A 24,479-nucleotide genomic window follows, 5' to 3' on the forward strand; every position below is an offset into this window, starting at 1 on the left:
ACAGAAAAACAAAACATATAAACACAGAATCAATCTTAACCCCCACTATTACCCCTCCCCCTCCCAATCCCCAACCCCACCCTGGCCCCAAACATCCCAGTGATCGCACATTATACAGACACATAGACACAAAAAATAAATAAATAAAATAAAACAAATTAAAATAAATAAATAAACAAATAAAAATATAATACAAATAATCACCCATCCATAAATGATATATATCCTCCCCATTTCTCCACGAACCTATTGTATTTCCCCATTCTTCTAAACGACCCCTCCTCAAAGGCCACCACCCTTCCCATCTCTGAACACCACTCCTGAAAGGAGGGTGCTCTAGCCGACCTCCAGCCCCTTAGGATGATCTGTCTGGCGATCATGACACTGGTTAAGACCCAACTCTTTATGTGTCTATTTTCAATGTCAATGACCTCCCCATCACCCAAAATACAGAGTCTGTTGAAAAATGATACCAAAGTACCTAATATATCGCACACCAGACTCTGAAACTTCAGGCAAAACTCCTGAATCCCAACACCCCCCCAAAAGACATGAGTTATGTCTCCATCCTCTGATTGGCAGCAGGTGGGTGTGTCTTTAAGACCAAGCATATACAATCTAGAGGGGGTCCAATAGAAATGATGTAAGATCTTGAATTGCATAAGGCGCATCCTTGCGTCTCTAGATGCAGTCTTGACGTTGCTCAGAATTCCAGTCCACTCCCCCTCCTCCCATAATCTCTTGAGAGTGGTCGAGATTCCATCCCCCAGACTCTGAATCAACAGGGAGTAATACACTGATACCGCATGACCTTTTCCAAAAGCAGTAATCACCACTCTCATAGTATCTGCCACTTTAGGGGGGTTAATGCTATTCCCAAAAATAGTACAGAGCAAGTGGCACAGCTGTAGATATCTAAAAAACTGAGATCTGGGGATCCCAAAAGGTTGAACCAAATTTTCAATGGATCTCAACACTACTCACATATAGGTTACCTAGTGTAGTAACCCCCCACCCACAATCCACTCTGACCAACAGAAAGGGGACCTTTTGATATGTAGTTTAGGGTTCAGCCATAAGCTCGAGGCAACATTTAGATAAATAATCTGAATTAAACACTCTGGACACTTTTGTCCATACCAAGTGCAAATGCGAGATAACGGGGTGTAGTTTAACCTCTCCAGTTAGATTGATAGAAAGACTTTGCAATTGCAAAATAGGGGCAAGAACTTCCTGTTCAATACAAAGCCAGGGAGGGGCTCTTTCAGGTGGAAGTGACCAATGAGCCAAATGTCTGAGACTGAACGCATAATAATAAAACAAAAACTTGGGTAGGCCTAGCCCACCTTTGTCAATCGGCCTATGCAATTTACTGATTACCATTCCAAATGAAAGACTTCGCTGTGCTCTCAAATTGCTTGAAATAAGAGAGGGGGACATCTAAATGGAGTGACTGTAGCAGGTAGTTGAATTTTGGAATATAGTTCATTTTAATATCATTAACCTTCCCAATCATCGATAAATGTAATGGAGCCCACCTGCCCACATTGCTCAAACCTTTTTATGAAAGGGTCAAAATTAACTCTAACTAAATCAATTTAGCTGGGAATAAAATACCCAAATACTTCATGCCCTATTTGGGCCACTGGAAGCCACCCGGCTGGAAAGCCGTTACTAGGCAGTACGCTGTCAGAGCCAAAGCTTCGGATTTAGACCAATTGACTTTGTATCCTGAGAACTTAGAAAAGGAATTAATAATTCTATGGAGGCAAGGCAAAGATCTAGTGGGGTCAGAGATTAGTAATAAAATATCATCTGCGTAAAGCAGAAGCTTATGCGCCATGCCTCCTGCCATCACCCCTGGAAAATCATCCTCCTTTCTTATCGTGGCTGCTAATGGTTCCAGGGCAAGACAGAACAATAATGGGGAAAGAGGGCAACACTGCCGGGTGCCCCTATCCAGAGTACAATAATCTGAAATTAATCCATTTGTTTGTACTGCCGCTACAGGGTGTCTATAAAGTAACTTAATCCATCCAATAAAAGTATTCCCGAACCCATATATTTCCAAAATCTTAAAAAGATAATCCCATTCTATCTCAAGTGAGATGGCAGCGACAGGAGTTTGATCATTCGCCACTGACCACATGATATTGATGAAATGCCTAATGTTATCAGAAGAGCTGCGGCCCTGAATAAACTCCACCTGATCTACAATACCGTTCAAAAGTTTAGGGTCACTTACTCATTCTTTATTTTTATTTTTTTCACATTTTAGAATAATAGTAAAGTCATCACAACTATGGATTAATATAAATGGAAATATGGGAATTATGTTGTGACAAAAAAATATCCAAAATAAATCAAAACTATGTTATATTTTAGCATCTTCAAAGTGGCCACACTTTGCCTAGATTTAGCAGAAATGTACTCTTGGCATTTTCTCAACCAACTTCTTGAGGTATCACCCTGGGATGCTTTTTAAACAGTATTGAAGGAGTTCCCATCTATATGCTGGGCACTTAGTGGCTGCTTTTCTTAATTATTCGGTCCAAGTCATCCATTTCAAAAACTTTTTTTTTTTTAAATAAAATTTTAGTTTTGTAATTAAATAAATTAATATGCTGGCACAATTATATTTGTGTCTACAAAACTAATTTCAAACATTTAAACATACGCCTTCAGATCAAAAGGTTTTTAAGATCATGAGAAACTCATGCTTCTGTGTCGACCATTCTGGCTACAGGGAATTCACAGTGGTCATTATCACAGCTGTGTACATCCCCCCACAAGCTGACACAGACTGGGCACTCAAGGAACTGTATGGGATTATAAGCAAGCAGGAAACCGCGCAACCTGAGGCCGCGTTCATTGTGACCGGGGACTTTAACAAAGCCAATTTTAAATCAATTGCACCAAAATCAGTTTTAACATACGAAGGGATCGGGTTTTGGACCATTGCTACTCTCCGGGATGGCTACAAATCCCTCCCCGCCCACCATTTAGCAAATCGGACCAGTCTTCCATTCTGCTTCTGCCCGCTTACAGGCAGAAACTGAAACAGGAAGCACCCACCCCCAGAATGATCCAGTATTGGTCGGACCAATCAGACTCTATGCTACAAGACTGTTTTGATCACGCGGACTGGGACGACATCGAGGTGTACGCTGATAGCGTAACGTGTTTCATCAGAAAGTGCACAGAGGATGTTGTTCCATCCAAAACAATACGGCTCTACCTGAACCAGAAACCTTGGATTAATAGAGATGTTCGCACGGCACTTAATGCGCGGACCTCCGCTTTTAATTCTGGGAATGCGGAGGAGCATAAACAAGCCAGTTATGCCCTCCGAAAGACTATCAGAGCAGCAAAACGCCAGTACAGGAACAAGATTGAAGGACAGTTTAACACCACCAACTCTAGAAGCATGTGGCAGGGAATTAATATCATCACAGACTTTAAAGGGAATAAAAACTCTGCCGTGAACACCGCTGCCTCTCTCCAGGATGAGCTAAATACTTTTTATGCACGGCTCGAGGGAAATAACACAGCCCTTGCAGAGAGAGCTCTCATGGCTGAACCTACAGAGGTTAGTTCACTCTCCGTCTCTGTAGCGGATATGACACAATCCTTCCGACGGGTGAATATCCGCAAAGCCGTGGGCCCAGACGGCATTCCGGGCCGCGTCATCAGAGCGTGCGCGAACCAACTGGCTGGTGTTTTTACTGATATTTTCAACCTTTCCCTCTCTTTGTCTGTAGTCCCCACATGCTTTAAAATGTCCACCATTGTGCCTGTACCAAAGCAATCCAAAATCACTTGCTTAAATGACTGGCATCCTGTTGCTCTGACCCCCATTATCAGCAAATGCTTTGAGAGACTAATCAGAGATTACATCTGCTCTGTGCTGCCTCCATCACTGGACCCATTGCAGTTTGCTTACCGCAACAACCGCTCCACTGATAATGCCATTGCATCTACAATACACACTGCTCTCTCCCACCTGGAAAAATGGAACACTTATGTGAGAATGCTGTTTGTAGACTACAGCTCAGCATTCAACACCATAGTGCCCTCCAAGCTTGATGAGAAACTCCAGGCTCTGGGCTTAAACAGCTCGCTGTGCAGCTGGATCCTGGACTTCCTGTCAAGCAGACGCCAGGTGGTTAGAATGGGCAGTAACATCTCCTCACCACTGACCTTTTTAGCCCACTCCCGTATTCCCTGTACACATATGACTGTGTGGCAACACATAGCTCCAATGCCATCATTAAGTTTGCTGATGATATGACGGTGGTAGGTCTGATCACTGAAAATTATGAAACAGCCTACAGAGAGGAGGTGCTCACTCTGACACACTGGTATCAGGAGCACAACCTCTCCCTCAACGTCAGTAAGACAAAAGAGCTTGTGGTGGACTTCAGGAGAAGAGAAAGTGAACACAGCCCCATCACCATCAATGGAGCACCAGTGAGAGAGTCAGCAGCTTCAAGTTCCTGGGTGTCCACATCACTGAGGAACTCACATGGTCCGTCCACACTGAGGCTGTTGTGAAGTTTGGAATGAACCGCCACATCCTCACACGGTTCTACACCAGCACTGAAGAGAGCATCCTGACTGGCTGCATCTCTGCCTGGTACGGCAATAGCACTGCCCACAACCGCAAAGCCCTTCAAAGGGTGGTGTGAACTGCCAGACACATCATCAGAGGTGAGTTTCCCTCCCTCCAGGACATATACACCAGGCGGTCTGTGAAAAAAGCTCGGAGGATCATCAGAGATCCAGCCACCCAAGCCATGGGCTGCTCTCACTGCTACCATCAGGCAGGCGGTATCGCAGCATCAGGACCAGCCGACTTCATGACAGCTTCTTCCCCCAAGCAATCAGACTTTTGAACTCTTGATCTCTCACGATCAATATACATCAGCACTGCACTTTATTAATCTTATTATCTCACACTGGACTGTCATAAATGATATTCTCTTAACAACACACTGGCAACTGACTATCAACCGACAGCCTGAATGTCAATACAGTACAATACAACTTACTGTACATTTTATATATACTATATATACTATTTTTTTATTGTATAATGTGTATTCTATATTGTATGTATTGTATAATGTACATTGTATTATTATTTGTATATTGTGTTGTGTGTAATTATGTGTATATTAGATTTTAAATTGTGTTGTGTAAATTTTATGTTTATTGTAGATTGGTATATGTCTCATCACTGTCACGACTGCTATGTTGCTCGGAACTGCACCCAAGAATTTCACGCACTATTGCACTTGTGTATATGGTTGTGTGACAATAAAAGTGATTTGATTTGAAACATTTCAGGCAACCCCAAACTTTTGAACGGTAGTGTATATGTATAAGAGATGTCATAACTTTACTTAATCGGTTAGACAGAATGTTTGACAAAATGTTAACGTCTATCTGAATCAGGGAAATTGGATGGTAACTCTTACACTCGCTTGGATCTTTGTCCTTTTTAAGAATCAGACTGATCCGGGCTTGTGTCATGGTTGGCGGAAGCTTTCCATCCTTTAATGATTCCGTATAAACTTCTAGCAAATGTGGAGCCAGTTCTGTAGCATAAGATCTAAAAAATTCAGCAGCAAAGCCATTTAGACCCTGAGCCTTGCCTGTAGGCAGGGCCTTAATTACCTCGTCAAGCTCCTCCAAGGTTATCTCAGAATCAAGATAATTTTTTTGCTCAGTCATCAATTTAGGGAGTTCTAGAGGTTCCACAAAGTTTCTAATATATTCTAAGATAAAACTCTTTAAAAGCATTATTAATATCAATGGCTGAGGTAAATATTTCACCACCAGCAGATTTCACTGAGGGAATCGTAGAAAAAGACTCTCTCTGCTTTATATATCTAAACAAATGGTTTTCCTGCTTTGTCCCCTGACTCAAAATATGACTGTCTTGCCCTGAATAACCAAAACTCCACTTTCCGTGACAAAATAGTATTATATCTGTATTCAATCAGGTCAGTTCTCTGAGGCCATCAGCCGACATTCTGCACTTCAGCTCTGCTTCAGCACTTTTAATATTCCCTTCCAACTCCACGAGAACTTGTGCTTTGGATTTTTTAATGAATAAGGCATACTGTATGATCCGGCCCCTAAGAACCGCCTTAAGTGCCTCCCAAGTCACGCCCACCGAGGATACTGAAGACCAGTTGGTCTCCATATAAACACTGATTTCAGCCTTTAACATTTGTTGGAATTCAGGATTTTGCAAAAGGGATACATTAAAGTGCCAACTATATGATTTCTTTTTCTCACATGTGGCAACACCTCTAAACTCAGCAGGGCTAAGATGACTAAGATGTTTCCAATTGAGCAATCCATAACAGATGAAATGAGGGACTTGTGTATATATATATATATATATATATATATATAAAATCTATTCTAGAATAAATCTTATGGACTAATGAAAATTATGTATAGTCCCTACCAGTTGGGTTCAAAAGTCACCAAATATCTGCAAGACCAAGATTTTGACACATCCTGTGAATTGTCAGTGTTGTTCTAGGGGGCTTACACACTTTTGCTTCACTATGATCAAGGACTGAGTCCATCAAAACATTACAGTCTCCTCCCAATATTATATCATGAGGGGTGCCAGCGGCTTGCAACATCCCTTCAAGATCTATAAAAAAGCCCTGATCATCAGCGTTAGGTGCGTAAATATTAGCCAAAATTAACCTTTGGCCCTGAATTTCTGCTAAAACAATAATGACTCTTCCTAATTTATCTTTACTTTGTTTGAGACATTTGAATTGTAGATGTTTACTTGTCAGTGTTATAACTCCTCTGCTCTTACTTGAGCCAGCACTAAAGAAAACATGTCCAGCCCATATCTTCCCAAATTTTTCAGCTTCCTGCGAGGAAAGATCAGTTTCTTGAAGAAACACTATTTCATACTTCTTACGCTTAAGAAAAGAAATAACCTTCCTTCTTTTTATGGGGTGCCCCAGCCCATTCACATACCACGTGGAGAAAGATAACCCACCTTATATTAACATTTGACGTTTTGATATAATAGAAAAAATAAATTGTGTGTCAAAAATAAGATTACAAAGACCACATTCCAACATTAGTGCAAGAATCAAACCCCGAACCCCCCCCCCCCCCCCCGAACAAAGCAAACAGAAAAAATACAAACATGTGCATTAACCCTACGCACGACAGCGCCAACCGGCGTCCATTCCTCTAAACTCAAAAAGTCTATGTACGCCTACGAGAGTCCCCACAACAAATTTGCTCAAGTCCAGTGCTTCTGTACAAATTTTGTGAGGCAAAATTAACACATGACAGAAAATAGTTTGTAAATCAAACCCCAGCCAGTAGGCAGAATAAACACAAAGGTTGTGTAGATTCATTCACAGAACTGTCTCGTAGGTGTGTTCCTCCACAAAACAAGCTCCAGCCTCTTGTGGAACAGCACCAAAAAAATAAAAATAAATAAATAATAATTAAATTTTTATATATATATACGCACGCACGCACGCACGCACGCACATACATACATATATACATACATATAAATAAAGCTGTTTAGTTTCCTCGGACAGTCAAACGAGTGTTCAGTGAGCCGGCTGTTCATGAGTGCAGCAGATGACTTAATCCTCCCAATGTGCTGCAAAAATACTCCACAAAACAAACTCCAGCCATTAGGAGGCATAAGCATAAAGAACGAGCAGATTCATCCACAACTGTCCCGAAGGAGTATTATTCCACAAAACAAACTCCAGCCGCGAGGCGGAACCAACACAAAAAGAAACAAAACAGGCGTCCTGGTTCCTCGGACAGTCCAGAGTGTATTGAGTGAGTCAAGTTCACTCAGAGGCCACATAAGAAACACACCATGACTTCCTCAGTATATCAACTTTTTAAAAGACATCGCTTGTTGTGGGCATCCAGTCACTGGATTTCTCCCACCTCACTGTCCAAGCCAAGTCCCTATATGTGTAGGAAAATTTATAATGGAATTAGTCATGTTCGACAAACATTATAGGAAAGATAAATGACAAATAATTAGATTATTTGTCTGAATAAAATTCTCCACCATTAAAATCGTAATACAACATCTTGCTGTATCCACTCACAATTTCAATTTTAAAGAATTAGCTTTAATAAGGGAATTATGGTTAATTAACTTATTGGAGTAATACTATTCTCATGGCTTATTGAAAATAGTATCACAAATGTTTCAGATATGGTCCGAGCTTAGGTGCAAGATCTTTGAAAAATTAAGTGATGAGATTATTTATCAAAATATACCACAGTCAATTAATCTTTGAATACAGACAAGACTTTATTGCTAATCTACAACATAAAACTGACTAACATACAACTAAACTAACACATAGACAAACAAACATAAACACGGGTTGGTAAGTGAGCTTTGACAGAAGATGAATGGAAAATTATCTGTAACAGAAAAATTTATTTTATGGAGTCTATAGACCTTGCCTTGAACAAATCCTGAGAACTTCATTTAGTACACCACAATTTGAGATTGAGTTATTTAAATTATATTAAAGAAAGCACCAGATTTCAGAGAAAGTCTGGAGGTCTGTACTTGCGTTGCGTGCATTGTTTAGCATGTGGAGTTCTTTGGCTTGGTTCAGTTCCATTAGGCCTTTGTTTGGTTCGATGGATGGGTGATGGCATTCGATGGATCAGGCAGAGCCTTGGAGGTGAGGACTCCCGGCAGGGAGAACTCGGGACTTCCTGAGACAGAGGTCAAAGTTTGTGATGGCTGTAGAGCAGAGAAGAACTTGAGGGGGTTGTCCAGGCTGGTCTTTTAACCCATTCAGTTTGTTCACACCCCAAAGAGGCTCTAAGCCAATCAGAGGCAGCTTTTCAGAGGGCCTGTGGTCGAAGTGTCCTCCCCTCATGATAATTAATTTATGGCCTTTGTTCTAAGGTTTGTCAGTTTCCCACTCAAAAAGTGAACATTTTAATCATGAATTTCATAAGAAAACGTCATGGTTACTTGTGTAACCTCCGTTCCCTGATGGAGGGAACGAGACTTTGTGTTGATGTAGTGACACTAGGGGTCACTCTTGGGAGCCCGAGACACCTCTGGTTGTTGATAAAAGGCCAATGAAAATTGGCAAGTGGTATTTGCATGCCACTCCCCCGGACATACGGGTATAAAAGGAGCTGGTATGCAACTACTCATTCAAGTTTTATGCTGAGGAGCCGATATAAGGTCCGGCCATTTCAGCGGGTAGTTCAGCATTGTGGCAGGACGGACACAGAGAGGTCGGTCGCCGAGTGCAGTTCCTGCATCAAATCTGGGGCGGAACTACCCTCGTGCAGTTCTTTCAACACCTTGGCTTTGTGGACCTGCAGGAGAGCCATGGCGTGCAGGGCAGAGGCGGCTTGTCCAGCAGCGCTGTAGGCTTTAGCCGTCAGGAACGACGTGAGCCTACAGGGCTTGGACGGGAGCTTAGGGCGTCCGTGCCAGGTGGCAGCGCTCTGCGGGCATAGGTGCACCGCGAGCACCTTATCCACCGGGGGAATCGCCGTATAGCCCCTGTATGCCCCGCCATCGAGGGTAGTGAGAGCGGGGGAACTGCGGAATCGGGGCCAGGCAGTAAAAGGTGCCTCCCACGATTACATCAGCTCCTTGTGCACTTCCGGGAAGAATGGCACTGGAGCGGGGCGTGGCTGCTTTGAGCAGGAAAGCATGTCCGTCATTTCGGCAACGGCCTGTTACTGGGCAATCGTCCCCGAAGTCGGAAGCCCAGCTGAGGCTTCTGCGTCCAACTGGACAAGCCCGCTCTCCGATGCTGCGCTCGAGAGCTCATCATCTTCGTGGGCTCCGAACAAGAAGCCAGACTCGACATGAGACGAGCCTGCAAACTCATCCGGAAGCCCGATTGGGGCAGACGAGCGTGCTGGGGAATGGGAGGTCCGCGGGGGGATCCCCGGCGGAGACGATCCCATTGGGGTCCCCAAATCGCCCCCAGTGCTAGCCGCGCTGGCCTCATACCCGTAGGTAGAAGGACCGAGGCGGGGAGCCGCTGGGGTTCTTACAAAAGCAAGCCGTGACCGCAATGTTGCCATGGTCATGTTCTCGCAATGAGAACATGAACCATCCACAAACGCTGCCTCCGTGTGGGTTGCACCCAGACACAAAAGACAGCGATCATGACCATCCGATGTTGAGAGATAACGACCGCAACCTAGAATAACACACAATCGGAAAGGCATCTTTAAAAAGACACATCTTTAAAAAGACGTTCCGTGTGTGCTGCTCTTTTAGAGAAATATATACTCTTTTAGAGGAGAAAAAAGCTCTTTCAGAAAATATACTCTCTTGTTTTTCTGCCGAAGCGCCCAGGGGCGTTCTCTGCAGTGCACCAGTGCAGAGGAGGGAGAAGCCGCTGAAATGCGCCGTCAGATCCAGCAGAGGTGAATGAACAGTAGGATTCAGCTCAATGAGCATGACCATTCGGCTCCGAAGAGAAAATCTGAATGAGTGGTTGCATACCAGCTCCTTTTATACCCGTATGTTCGGGGGAGTGGCATGCAAATACCACTCACCAATTTTCATTGGCCTTTTATCAAAGACCAGAGGTGTCTCGGGCTCCCAAGAGTGACCCCTAGTGTCACTACATCGACACAACGTCGAGTGAGTGACAGATAGGGAACTATAACTGCAAATAACTCGAAAATACTTCACACCATCATTCTGGAATTTAAGAGACAATCAATTACATACCAAACACTATTTTCTTATAAATTACAGTTATAATTCAGTTATAATGCATGATAAAACTTCCTACTAATTAGTTGTTTAGTTTTAACATGGATAATACATTACACATTATGAAAAACATAATTGTCAGGGTTATCATCTGCATAGGATGCATTTGTCCATATTTGTAGTATAATCCTACACGTCTGTGTATTTGGATTGTAGTGAAATAGAAAAGGCCAAGGTCCATGTCAACTGTTCATGAATGAAGCTTCATGTGAGCTGGTGAGCTGGAAACATGTCTCATGATTAGTATAATAGTTGAGAGTTGGTTATATTGAAGAACAATGGGTTTCCATGGGTTTCCCTGGTGATCATGAAAAGAGCAGTCCCTCAGCAAATGGCCTGTCATGTGATGAGTTAGTTTGGGGGTTTATCTGATTAACAACAAAGACAGATGTGGTTCACTGTGCCTTTCCCAAGATTCCCCACTGTTTTTACGGCAGTTCATCTGTGATGATCTGGGGGTGCTTCAGCAAGGCTGAAATCGGGCAGATTCGTCTTTGTGAAAGACACATGATTCAAGCCATGTACAAGGTTACACTGGCAGAAAACTTGCTTCCTTCTGCTCTGACAATGTTCCGCAACTCTGAGGATTCAAACTAATTCAAACAACCCATCAAACAAAGATGAGCTGCTTGAATTATTGCGCCAGGAGTGGCATAAAGTCACGCAACAGCAATGTGAAAGACTGGTAGAGGGCATACCAAGACGCATGAGAGCTGTGATTGAAAATCAGGGTTATTCCACCAAATATTGATTTCTGAACTCTTCCTAAGTTAATTCATTAGTATTGTGTTGTTTAAAAATGAATATGAACTTGTTTTATTTGCATTATTCAAGGTCTGAAAACACTGCATCATTTTTGTTGTTTTGACCAGTTGTCATTTTCTGCAAATAAATGCTTTAAATGACAATATTTTTATTTGGAATTTTGGAGAAATGTTGCAGTACTTTATAGAATAAAACAAAAATGTTTTTTTTACTCAAACACGTACATACAAATAGCAAATCCAGAGAAACTGATAATTTTGCAGTGATCTCTTCATTTTTTCCAGAGCTGTATATATATGTTTATATGTTACTTTTTATAGTTAATAAAATCTTTAAAACACATTGCATTAGTCATGCATAGATTACCCAGAATAATGAGGAAAATGGAGTAATGGGGTAAACATTGTGAGAATGTGGATTTGTAATCTGGCCCTTTGTTAGAAAGAATAAAAAAGTTGCCCATCCCGGTCATAAACTGTTTACGCAAAAAACAGTCAGCATCCATAGATTCTTGCCTATTACACTGATCGCGCGTTGCATGCAGACACCTTTGCTTAATGTATGCAAGCAATGTCACATGACTATTTACGTTTCGTCAACAGCAGAAAATAACCTGATGATTTCAAATCTCATGTAAATGTGATTTTTTTTCACATTGTCTGATTTTTAGAACAAGCTTATTTTTTGTAGTTATCAGCATATTTGTGTTCATGTTAACACATTCAATACAAACCTTCTGCTGCACTGAAAATCAGAAATCTCACATTCAGATCCAAAATTGGCACCTCAAAGCACTGCACCAGGTTGACGCCATTGACAACAAAATGCCATGTGTCATAATCGACCGTGGTACACCAGTTCAAGTATGTAGTATGGAGAATGAGATTTGAAAGCTGCAGTGGAGGAAAGTTTGTTAGTAAATATCGACTTAAATTTCAGCCTCTTTCTCATAGAAAGCAGAAGACTTGGAATATAATGTATATATGTCATATGGACCACTTTAATGATCCGTTTTTTGTCCTTTTTGAAAGTTTTACAGATATGGTCACTTTGAACCGTCGTTGTTTGTAAAAAAATGATCCTTTTGTGTTCCACTGAAAAAAATAACAGCATTCAGATTTGGAACGACATGTGAGTTTATTTGCGTGGACTCTTCCTTCAAGGCCATAGTGATGCATTTTTAGAGGACATGCCGTTCTGATAGAAAGCCAAGAAGCAATGAGAGCCCATAGGGTTTGGCTCATGTTTAAAAATCCATCAAATACAGTACATTGATTTAAGGGTTAGCATTATGAATACCCATACAATTATCCACAAGCCAAGTTCCTGAATTAGCCTAATATAATATTCCCTGAGGGAAACCATGGCTGACCTTTTTCCGGTACTGAATATTGATAGGATTGACAAAGCACACATGCATAATGTGAAAAATATAAGGTGTGAAACCGCAGACAAAGACTTTCCACCATTTACATTTTTTAGCATTAGAGTTATTAGAAAGTTCAGGGACAAGAACTGATCTCCATGTGTAATATGAAATCTATTAATATTTCTATTCAGCCACAGAGTGACACGGTGGACATACACGTATGCTGAACACGTTCTGTTTCCTCAAAGTAAATTTAAAAATGGAGATATGACATTATTGTAGCTCAGAAAAGCAAAAGGGACAAACAAGCAATTCAGGTCTTTTTGCAATCAACCATTAAACTGATCTGAATCGCACATAGTACATCATTTAAAACACAGCTGCGGTCCTACGCTATCCATTTCTGAATATCATTTGCATATGTTGAAATGATTTCAAATGTTCCTCCGCTATCTCTAATTGATTAAGTGTTTATATCTAACACAGGGTTATGTTCACTCTCTGGGTTACTCTAATGTGATATTAAATGAAAAATTGGTTTACTTATTATCAACACTGACGAAAAACAAAACAAAAAAACATTTATATGCTTAAAATAAAGCAATAAGCCAGTGTATTACAGTAATAGTGGTATCAGATAGTAATACTGAATGAACTGTAAGTCACTTTGGATAAAAGTGTCTGCCAACTGAAATGTAAATGTTATTCTTTTGTATAGCCTATTTTTATTTATTACACCTATAGTTAACATGAATTGAGCACGACAGTATGGTTCCGGAAGTAAAAATCCCATTCATATTTCTATGGGGGAATTTATTTTTAACGATAACATATGAACCTTTAAAGACAGACCTAGCATGAGCTCCAAGGTTGTTAATCAGTGATATTTGCTTCTTTTAAAGCTATCAGTCCCCATTATTTCAACTTCATAAAAAAACTTTTTTAATAGCGGTATTCCTGGTGAGGAATTGCACTACTCATGATACTGAAGGGAAACAATCCACCAATCCACAGTGCAACCAACAATGTGCACCAAAAGATCTTCTGCCTACACTTTCAATCTACTTAAACTTATTGCATAAATCGAAATATTTCACATTAAATATGTTGTTTCTATACTCAAAATCAACAACTTTAAATCAATTGTTTTAGATTTGCCATCATTTTTAATTTAATGACGTAATTCGCAATGCTTCATGGGTTTGTAGTTTATTCCCTCATGAAAGACGTTAAGTACACAGTCTTGTACAGTCTTTATGTCTGATTTTCAAATACTTTTTTGCTTCAAATCAAAGTTGTAATGTTGTGATGCACCTTGAAGCTGGTTGGTTTGGTTCTTGGCTTAAAACCTTTTTATGAAGGATTTTAAGAAATCCCTATGGAAAAAAATGAATACGAAAAATGCTTCTGGAACCAAGACAGCTGAAAAAGTGGGCAGGCACTGTTGCACTCAATATTTTTTATGTTGCATCCTTCATCAGCTTCAAAAATGCATATTACAATACATTTTAGATACAGCGAAGTTCAACATGATGCATCTTTTGTATTTTTATTTTTATTTTATTTATTTTATTTTTTTCAGAATACGATTTGGAGCCATGCGAGGACCCTAGTGTGCCCCAGTTTGGCAGGCACAGTGGTGGCAGCTTTGGCATTGGCGACACCCTGATGTTCTCTTGCGACCTTGGTTACCGCCTGCAGGGTGCTCGGGAGATCACTTGCCTGGGCGGTGGTCGGCGCATATGGGGTGCACCTCTGCCAAGGTGTGTGGGTAGGTGGTCAGCTGCTTTCATTCGCTTAGACATCCAGACCACAAACATCTCCATGGTTGCATTAGAGTTGAACAGCTGCAGACTATAAAGATTGTTGACTATGGCTGTGTTCAGAATGGTATAAAAGCATACTGCATACTGCACAATATATACCACTTTGTTATTGTAACACTGTGTGCATACAGTCCAGATTTTTTGCTACAGTTGCGCCCTAATTTCCCTTAAGGGATCAAAAGAGTAACTTAATTACTTACTCATTTACTTACTTTTTAAAAGTAGTACATGAAGAAATATGTCATATGTAACATTTCAAATAGTAGTAAGTAACATTGCTGTCACATGCAAATACATTGCTTGTTTAATTTCATCAAGTGGCTTTTAATTATTGTTTAAAGGTGCAATATGTATCATTTTTCATGTAATATTCACCTTTTTTTTTTTTTTTGCCATTGTGTGAACGGCTTGTAACGCAACTTAAAAATGAGCCCTTCCCGGACTTCCTAGGTTGCCTATTAAAGCCTGTAGACAGATTTTCATGCAAAGGGAGCAGGTCACTTTTGCCTGGAAAATCCAAAGGATGTGACGTTTATGCGCGCTCCCAAGAGCCTTGCCTCAAACAGTAGCTTCTCTTCCGCTATTCAACAGCGACAACAGTCTGCAGCACTAGGTAACGTTATCTTAGTGATGGAATCCAGCAAACATCCGGCTCCCAGCACAACACCGACTCCTACATAAACTCTGAGTAAGCCCAAAAAAAAAAAAAAACATTTATGTACTGAATCCGGTCTAGCTAAGCGGAAACGTGATCGTGGTTGAGTGAAAACTAGAGTGAACATCGGCAAGGTATTTGATTCCTGGAGGGACCTTCGTTCGGTTTTGGGGATCAAAACTGACCCTGAATTGGCGTTCTTCTTATTCGACAGGTAAGCTTACATAACTGCAAAGCATGTGTAATATAGTGCCATAAGGATTGATCTGTGTAATTATAGCTAACTTGATCTTGCCTGCTAACGCTGACGAATTGCAAGCTACCTTGCTTCGTAACTTTCAAATAATTTCAACGATCTTTTCTTTATGCTAAAAGTCAGGTTAATGTCAATGTTAATCTGTAATTATTCAGCAAGGTAAACTACAATAACACATGAAATGAATGCTAGACAATGTTCAAGATAATGCAAAAAGCTCCATTCATTAGTGTAACATAACTTGGTTATACAGAAAATATATAAATTCTGTTATTATAAAACAATAGCACATAGATATATCAAAATGACAGTTGTGATGGAATCACATCAATACTGAATTATGTCAACATATTTATAATGTACAGTCTATTTTATAAACAGCTACTGTCATCATCTACCAAATTTAGCAAACAGCTATTGATAAAGCTGGCTAGCTAGCTAACGCTAACATAGACTATCGTATAAATGCAATCAATGTATCATGCAAAGAAAAGTGATTACTTCAAACTACAGTCTCGCATGGTCAGACCTTTATCCACACTTTGTTTTAGCCCTGTTCCAGCACTGGAGATTCAAATATAATATACAGTCTCAAAGTTTGTAGTAAAACAATCATAACTATGTAATTTTAATTATGCTACCTCATCTGTTAGCATGATGCCGGTGAATCACGTTCAGTTTCTTTGTACGTTACGTCATTGTTTTGGTCGATGCTCGCATCCCTATGGAGTGTGTACGCGAGCACGAGCAACAGGTAGCTGGCTGCAGTGAATCTTTGTCAGAGTTGTATGTGTTTTTGTTCATGACTTTTACTTTGATAAATTTGTTCCATGCCATGTATGTTCCTTGTCATGTGATTTTGTCATGTGTTTCCCATGTTCTTGTGTCTTGTCCCCATTGGTTCATTGTTTCATTAGGTTGTTAGCAGTCTTGTTATCTTGTTTAGAGTCCTAAGTGTTCATTGGTTATCATTGTCATGTGTTCTCCCAAGTCCTTGTATTTAACCCTCATGTTTGCCATTGTCCATTGTTGAGTATTGTAATTTTGGTTCTATGATTAAGTCAAGTCATGTTTTGTTTCATGGTCAAGTCATGTCATGTCATGTCAAGTCAAGTTTAGTTAAGTCGTTCATGTTTATGTTTTGTAGTCACGTTTGGAGTTAGGGTTTATTGGATCTCACTTTTGTTATTAAACTGCACTTGGGTTCATCGCACTTCATCATCGTCTCTTCGTTTACCTTGTTGCCAGCCAACATTACAATCTTACATACTGCACCTTTAAGAGATAAATCTGATTATTTTGCATTTATAATCCAATTTTGTGTAGAATGTTTAATTTTTGGCTGCACGATCAAAACATGAGCCACAAAAGAGATTTCCGTTGTTATTATTATTATCGAGGTAAATAGTAATGATCACAGATGGCTTTAGGACAAGTTTACAAACTCTCCATGTACTCAAATGCAACTAATGAGTGACAAAAAAAAATTTCTAGATGTATTTTATCAGTCAATTGCATGTTGTTAATATTAACTACCAGTCAAAAGTTTGGACCCTTGCATTAAATATATGTTTCTCTTAATCTTTAAATTGTTTTGGGTCTAACGGCTTATTCTTAAATGATTAAAATTATTTTTGACAAATATAAATTGTGCTTAATTTATTTTTTATTATTTATTTGTTTTTAATGAATGTGTGAAGGTGTCTAGCATAGGCTATATGGGAATTCATTTTAAAAAGCATCCCAGGATGCCCCTCATGAAGTTATTTGTAGTTTTAGCTTTTCTAAAAAAGATTTGCTGGTTACTATATAATTTCCCTTTCTGTTATTTTATAGTGTTTTTAATGACTTTGCTATAATTGTAAACTCATAAAACTAAAGAATGAGTAGGTGTGTCTAAACTTTTGAGCGGCAGTGTACATGAACATTCTCTCTTTAAATACCTTGAATAATTTTTTTCCCCAAATTTACACTTTGTACACATTGCTGTTTCACTATGTCACTTCGGTCCTCCATTGTCCATAGCTGAGTGCGGCTCGACTGTTTCAAAGAACACTGGCATCCTGTTGTCACCAAACTACCCCCAAACATATGAGAACAACCACGAGTGCATCTACAACATTCAGGTCCAGGCAGGAAAAGGAATTAACATTTCGGCCAGTACTTTTCATCTCGCTCAAGGTGACGTTCTCAAGGTAAATACAACATGTTTTTCATGTGCCCTCACATTGACGTCCTACATAAATGTCCAGAATTTGGTGGTAATATCTCATTCTGTTCAAGAGTTATGACCATTTAAGTAAATGTGGCCATGGCCACTTTGAACGGTTTGGCATACTGATGTGATGATGAATCGAAAGTTCAAACTTATTTTGATAATTATTTATACTGGGACACCACTGGTTTGGTTCCAATCTGGCGAACGGCCTAGGATAAGTTTGAAAAAGTAGTTTTTTAAAATAATCTTAAAATAATGCTTCTTGAGGCAAAGTTGTTCAGAATGATAAAATCTATCATATGTTATAAATAACCTGTGTCTGAGTGAAACACAGCATTATATACAATGATTTAAACGCATGAAAAACACGATAGCGCCTCCCGGTGGCAATTTTTTTTCAAATTTTGCACAGACCTCTTGGGCCAAGAGACAAATAGGCCTACCACGTTTTGTTCCGATCTGCCTTTTCTAATCCTTTCTAATAGCTGCTAACATTTGATTGGTCGATGGCGGCCATGTTTTTCAAGATATGACACTGTCCTCATAGACCTTGATGGCACCTTGAACAGAGGCACTGTATGCAATATTTCAAGTTGATCGAACCAAGAGTTCTATAGCTAGAGCCATTTATATTTATTTTATTATTATAGCACCACCAAGAGGCAGAGGCGCACAATTTGTGTGTGTGTCCTCAGAATGACCCCGTACATGTGTGTACTAAAGTTGGCGAAAATATCTCAATCCGTTCATTAGTTATAACTGTTTTAGTAAAAGTGGCCACACCCACTATGTACATTTTGGCTTACTGTTTGACGATAAATCGAAAGTTTAAAATTCCTTTGATAACTTTTCATATTGGGACTCTGCTGAATCTTTCTGCACTGGTTTGGTTCCGATCGGGTGAACGGCCTAGCACTAGTTCGTTTTTATTTTATTTTTTTAAATGATCCAAAATAGCGTGAAAACTAAAGGGCGGAGCACTTTGAAATCAAACAGAAAACATGGAGGAGGCTACAGGTGGCCACAGTCACACGTGTCCTAACCTGATGGCAAACAACACGCAATAAAAGGTATATTTTCTATTATAATCAGAGTTTTTGTCCTAACAAGCAGTGATGAACGACGGTACATTCTATCGATCGCTTGTTTTCTTTTTTCGCCATTGCACGGGTAACTTTGTCCACTGTGAACTGGCATCGGTCCAAAAACTAAAAAAACTAAAAATAAGGCTGGGCATAGAAATGCATCAATTAATCAACTACAAACTCTTCAGACATGTTTATTAAGTTCTGTTCTCTGATATTTGTGCAGCTGTGTTGTGTTTTTTTGTCACTATCGCTGTGGCAAGTCTGTTTTTAGATAAACAAACTAGTTTTCGTTTGAACGCCCCATGCCACCAGGGGGCTACTTGAACTGTTGCTCTCATGCCCTATCATGAATGTGTACAGGAGGTCAATGGTCAGTAAACATTTTTACTAAATAATACATTAGATTTTGGTTTGTTTCTCACCAAACCTTATCGTATGCTTTCATAACAATCATGAGTCTCATGGAATAGTTTATTAGACTTCTGAATTATATTTTGCATTCTTTTGAAGCTTGAAGAGGTAGTCACTATAAACTGACTTTGTATGACATCACTGAGCACAAATATTTTTCACACTGCACAGCATGTACCAGTTGGCTGCCATTATAATCACCCCCCTAAACCTCACTCCCATCTGGCACCACTGTAATCGGTCCTGCTTGACCCCCTCCGAGCTGTATTCAAACCGCCATCCCTGGCATGGGAGGCGGGCACATTAACAAGGAGGCTAAAAGCTACAGCCTCTAGTGTCAGTTGCTAGTGCACCTCTTGAGGCCAGGGAAGTGAGGTTTTACACACTGCACAGCATGTACCAGCTGGCTACCGTTACACTAGAAATGACACTGTAATGGGAATTGCCATGACTTTCAGAAGAAAAATACAGAAATAACATACATCTCCTGTAATGCATGAAAAGAAATATACTGTAAGACATTGTTAGTAGACAAATTAAATAAACTATTGAAAGTGTGAAAAATGCTTGAATAAGACTTTACTATCTAGAAATTCCAGCTAAAAGTGCCAGAAGCTGATTAAACACCCACATATACCAGATTCTATACATTTGATGTGCAAAATTTGACTACAGCAGCTGTTGGCTTATTGAATCTGAAGAAGAATGTTTGAAGACTGACACTGACTGAAAACTCACATGCTTTTTTTCAGTTGTATGATGGTCCAGACAGCAGTGCAGAAGTTCTGGGAGCTTTCACAGGTTCATCTATGTTGGGTCAGTCATTGAGCAGCACATCGAATCACCTGTGGCTGGAGTTTTACTCTGATCAAGAAGAAACAGCAGAGGGATTTAAACTTGTTTACACTAGTAAGCTTATTGCTATTCTCTGTTTTTCACAGATGATTAGTCATCATTTACATTACTTCATGAGATTATTTACCCAAACATTAAATTTCCATCATCATTTACTAATGTTGTTCCAAACACGTATTCCTTTCATTGCATCTTTTGTACATACAATGAAAGTGAATGGTGACTGATCTCCTTTTGAGTTCTTTGTTAAAAAAAAAAAAAAAAAAAAAAAAAAAGTCATACAGGTTTGGAACAACATAAAAGGGATATGAAAGGGACCAAAAATCGAAAATTCTCTCATCATTTATTCACCCTCATGCCATCCCAGATGTGTATGAATGTATTCTGCAGAACACAAACAAAGATTTTTAGAAGAATATCTCAGCTCTGTAGGTCCATAAAATGGTCCATAAGTGAATGGTGGCCAGAACTTTGAAGGTCCAAAAAGAGCATAAAGGCAGCATAAAATTAATCCATACGACTCCAGTGGTTAACTCCATATCTTCCGAAGCAACATAATAGGTGTGTGTGAGAAACAGATCAATATTTAAGTCCTTTTTTTTTACTATAAACCTCCACTTTCACTTTCCCATCCTTCTTTTTTTGTTTTTGGCAATTCATATTCTTTGTGCATATCGCCACCTACTGGGCAGGAATATAGTAAAAAAGGACTTTAATATTGATCTGTTTTTCACCCACATCTATCTTATCGCTTTTGAAGAAATGAATTTAACCACTGGAGTCGTATAGATTATTTTATGCTGCCTTTATGTGCTTTTTGGAGCTTCAAAGTTTCAAAGTGGCCACCATTCACTTTCATTGTATAGGCAAACAGAGCTGAGATGTTCTTCTAAAAATCTTTGTTTGTATTCAGCAGAAGAAAGAAAGTCATACACATCTGGGATGGCATGAGATTGAGTATCTGATGAGAGAATTTTCATTTTCTGGTGAACTATCCCTTTAAATTGTGCTTGCTCTATTCATGACGACAACAGGAGGAAAATGTCTTTGTAGGTGTGGCAAAAAGTTAATTTGTGTGTAATTTGTGTGGCACGTGTGTATACTTCACATGCAAAAATCTCAATCTTTCTGTCAAAACCTCTCACCTCACAGCAGAATATATTAGCTCAAATAATTTTCATTTCTGGATTAAGATCTTCATTTCATCGTCTACTTGAACTGTATAATTTCTCCCAGCACTCTCTAAATTACTACAAACACACACACACACACACACACACACACACACACGTTGGTGCGGCTATCCTTATGAGGACTCTCCATAGACATAATGATTTTTATACTGTATGAACTATAGATTCTATCCCCTAACCCTAACCCTATCCCTAAACCTAACCCTCATAAAAAACTTTCTGCATTTTTACATTTTCAATAAAACATTGTTTAGTATGTTTTTTAAGTGATTTGAATTATGGGGACACTAGAAATGTCCTCATAACCCACATTTATAGCATAATACCCTTGTAATTACCAGTTTGTAAACTAAAAAAAAATGTCCTCGTAAACCACCCAAACCTGTCCACACACACACCTACACACACACAATTTATTGCTTTTGAAATGGAACCCTTTGAATTAACAGTATCTTATGTGTGAACCATTGTTGACACTGAGAGATTCTTAATTTTATTTATTTTTTTAATTATTGGTCTTTCTTTTCTCCTGAGCAGTTTTCTAACATGTCTAGCACACTTTCACAGTGCCGTATTATTTGATATCTTGATCATAAAGCTTGCATGAACTTTGCAGCGAGATTATAGCTCATGGTACTGTGGTAACGGCTCAGCAGGAGGAAAACATCATGCTGAATGAAGCAAACAGAGGTACTGAGCACATCCTTGGCTGTTTGAAAATTGACTTTCTAATGCCCAGCTCTGGAGGTGTTTAGATGGACTCACTCATTTACTGCTCGATGCATCTTGTTTATATACCGGATATTGCTAGAAATAGTGTACAAAATTGCAACTGTAATATTTCAATTCGGATCTCAGCTACAGTGGAGAAAAGTAGAAAAATTCAGAACAACAAATCTTTTGAAGGAATGGTTTATGCAAAAATGAAAATTCTGTCATTTACTCACCCTCATGTTGTTCCAAACCACTATGCTGTCATGTACCCAAAAAAGAGAAATTTCAAGGAATGTACATGCTCCTTCAGTTATTAGTGACTGAAGCTATCAAGCAAAAAGGACAAAACAACCACCATAAAAGAGTTGTAAAAGTAGTCCATATGACTCACGAGTTTGGTTACAAAACATGCAAAAACCAATGGCATTCAGTGCCATTGACATATATAAATAAATAAATACTGAAAATGGCACATCCGTCACTGAGAATGCTTATCGGTCATTCTCAAAAAACTAAATTCCGACTTAGAAAATATTGAAAATTTCAATTCAGTTCAGTTCCGTTTTCGCACATAAAAGCTGAGGGTAAAAATGTTTTAACATCTTTACATTATTTTTATTCATAAAGGACAACTTGACTAATGTTCATTTTATTATTTAATTTTGTTTCCCAAATGAGAAAAGGGTTGTAAAACTAGTGACGATGACACCAGTGACAAATGATCTTAACCCTTTAAGAATTCCTGTTTCAGTGGCATACCCAAAATTAAAGGCGTAAAACTCGACAAAAAAACAAACAAAAAAAAAACAAGGAGGGTCAAGCGTTTGATAACATTTTAAAGAAAACATTTCAAATTTTTTAATGATATAGATTATGAAAAATTCTGAGACTCTCAGCCTAAGAAACTGCAGAAAAAATCAAGAAAAACATGAGCCAAAAATTTACTTTTTTTCTTATTTTTCTGATTTGACATTATGTACCTCAGTGTGTAAATAAGGTGGCTCTGAAAAACTGCTTTTGTTTTATTCCCAGTCATGTCAACTGTAACAGAGTAAAATTTTGTGTTGATACAACAAAGCAATCAAAATTTATATTCTAGTGTTGAAAACGTCATGGTTACTGGTGTAACCTCCGTTCCCTGATGGAGGGAACGAGACGTTGGTGTCGATGTAGTGACACTAGGGGTCACTCTTGGGAGCCCGAGACACCTCTGGTCTTTGATAAAAGGCCAATGAAAATTGGCGAGTGGTATTTGCATGCCACTCCCCCGAACATACGGGTATAAAAGGAGCTGGTATGCAACCACTCATTCAGGTTTTACGCTGAGGAGCCGGTATAAGGTCTGGCCATTTCAGCGGGTAGTTCAGCGTTGTGGCAGGAGGGACCAACGTCTCGTTCCCTCCATCAGGGAACGGAGGTTACACCAGTAACCATGACGTTCCCTATCTGTCATTCACTCGACGTTGGTGTCGATGTAGTGACACTAGGGGTCCCTATACAAAACACCACAACTGGCTGAACTGTGTTACGTGAACTGGCGGTGTGTGGTGGGCAGACTTGCTGTGTGCCTCATAGCCAGCACACCAGGTCGACACGTAACCTCCCCCAACACAGTTATGAGTGTCGAACGGCCCTTTTTGGGGACAAGTCGACTACCCAGAGATAGAGACAGGCTTAACCCAGTCATGGCCTCTTTCCCCTTCTCTTTTTCCACTCCCTAAAAAAGAAGGGGGATTATCCGACTGGGCCGCCAGGTCTAGTCGGGGGGTGTCCCTCCCAAGGGGAGGACACCGCGGAGACCACACCTCGCCCCAAGAGAGGGGGGGATATTTAAGTGGAAGAATACATCACATGGTCTTTCCAACCATGTGGAGAGCCTTCAAGGTAGATCCTACCCAATGGGGGAGGAGTTACTACAACATGGAGACTGAGGGGCTCTGCCCAAGGAAGACGCTGTTTGCCAGTAGGGAAATGAACTAGCAGAAGATATAGATCGCATGGGGTTAGCCTTACAGGGAACCGCCACATGCGGAGCACCTACCCCAGAACCGGGCTCTTAGTTAGCGCGTGTACTGGGCCGGCAGCGAGTCTCTCCGAAAACTCGACTGCCACAGGGCTCGGAGAAAGTCAACCAGGGAACAACCTTTGTGAACACTACTGGGAATTAACAGCGCACGTCTTCAGCTCAAAAGGAGGTGGAAGGCGCTATGTGCAAGCGATACACCCGGCCGGCTATCCCGGGCTTATCCGCTTGTGTTGCGTGCCACTACCTGGGACGAAACCGGTTCCACCCGGAGGTTGTAGAACCTTGCAAAGGTG

General features: G+C 40.0%; 1 protein-coding gene across 1 annotated transcript in view; it reads left to right on the plus strand.

Moving 5' to 3' along the window:
- csmd3a (CUB and Sushi multiple domains 3a) overlaps nucleotides 1-24,479 on the plus strand; it is a 437,506-nt gene that overhangs the window by 171,265 nt on the left and 241,762 nt on the right. The window contains exons 22-24 of the mRNA XM_051721095.1: nucleotides 14,527-14,715; nucleotides 17,707-17,876; nucleotides 20,151-20,307. Of these exons, the coding sequence (XP_051577055.1) occupies nucleotides 14,527-14,715; nucleotides 17,707-17,876; nucleotides 20,151-20,307 (516 nt within the window). The remainder of the gene's footprint in view (nucleotides 1-14,526; nucleotides 14,716-17,706; nucleotides 17,877-20,150; nucleotides 20,308-24,479) is intronic.

Source organism: Myxocyprinus asiaticus, chromosome 16 (genome assembly GCF_019703515.2).
Source record: "Myxocyprinus asiaticus isolate MX2 ecotype Aquarium Trade chromosome 16, UBuf_Myxa_2, whole genome shotgun sequence".
NCBI lineage: Eukaryota > Metazoa > Chordata > Actinopteri > Cypriniformes > Catostomidae > Myxocyprinus > Myxocyprinus asiaticus.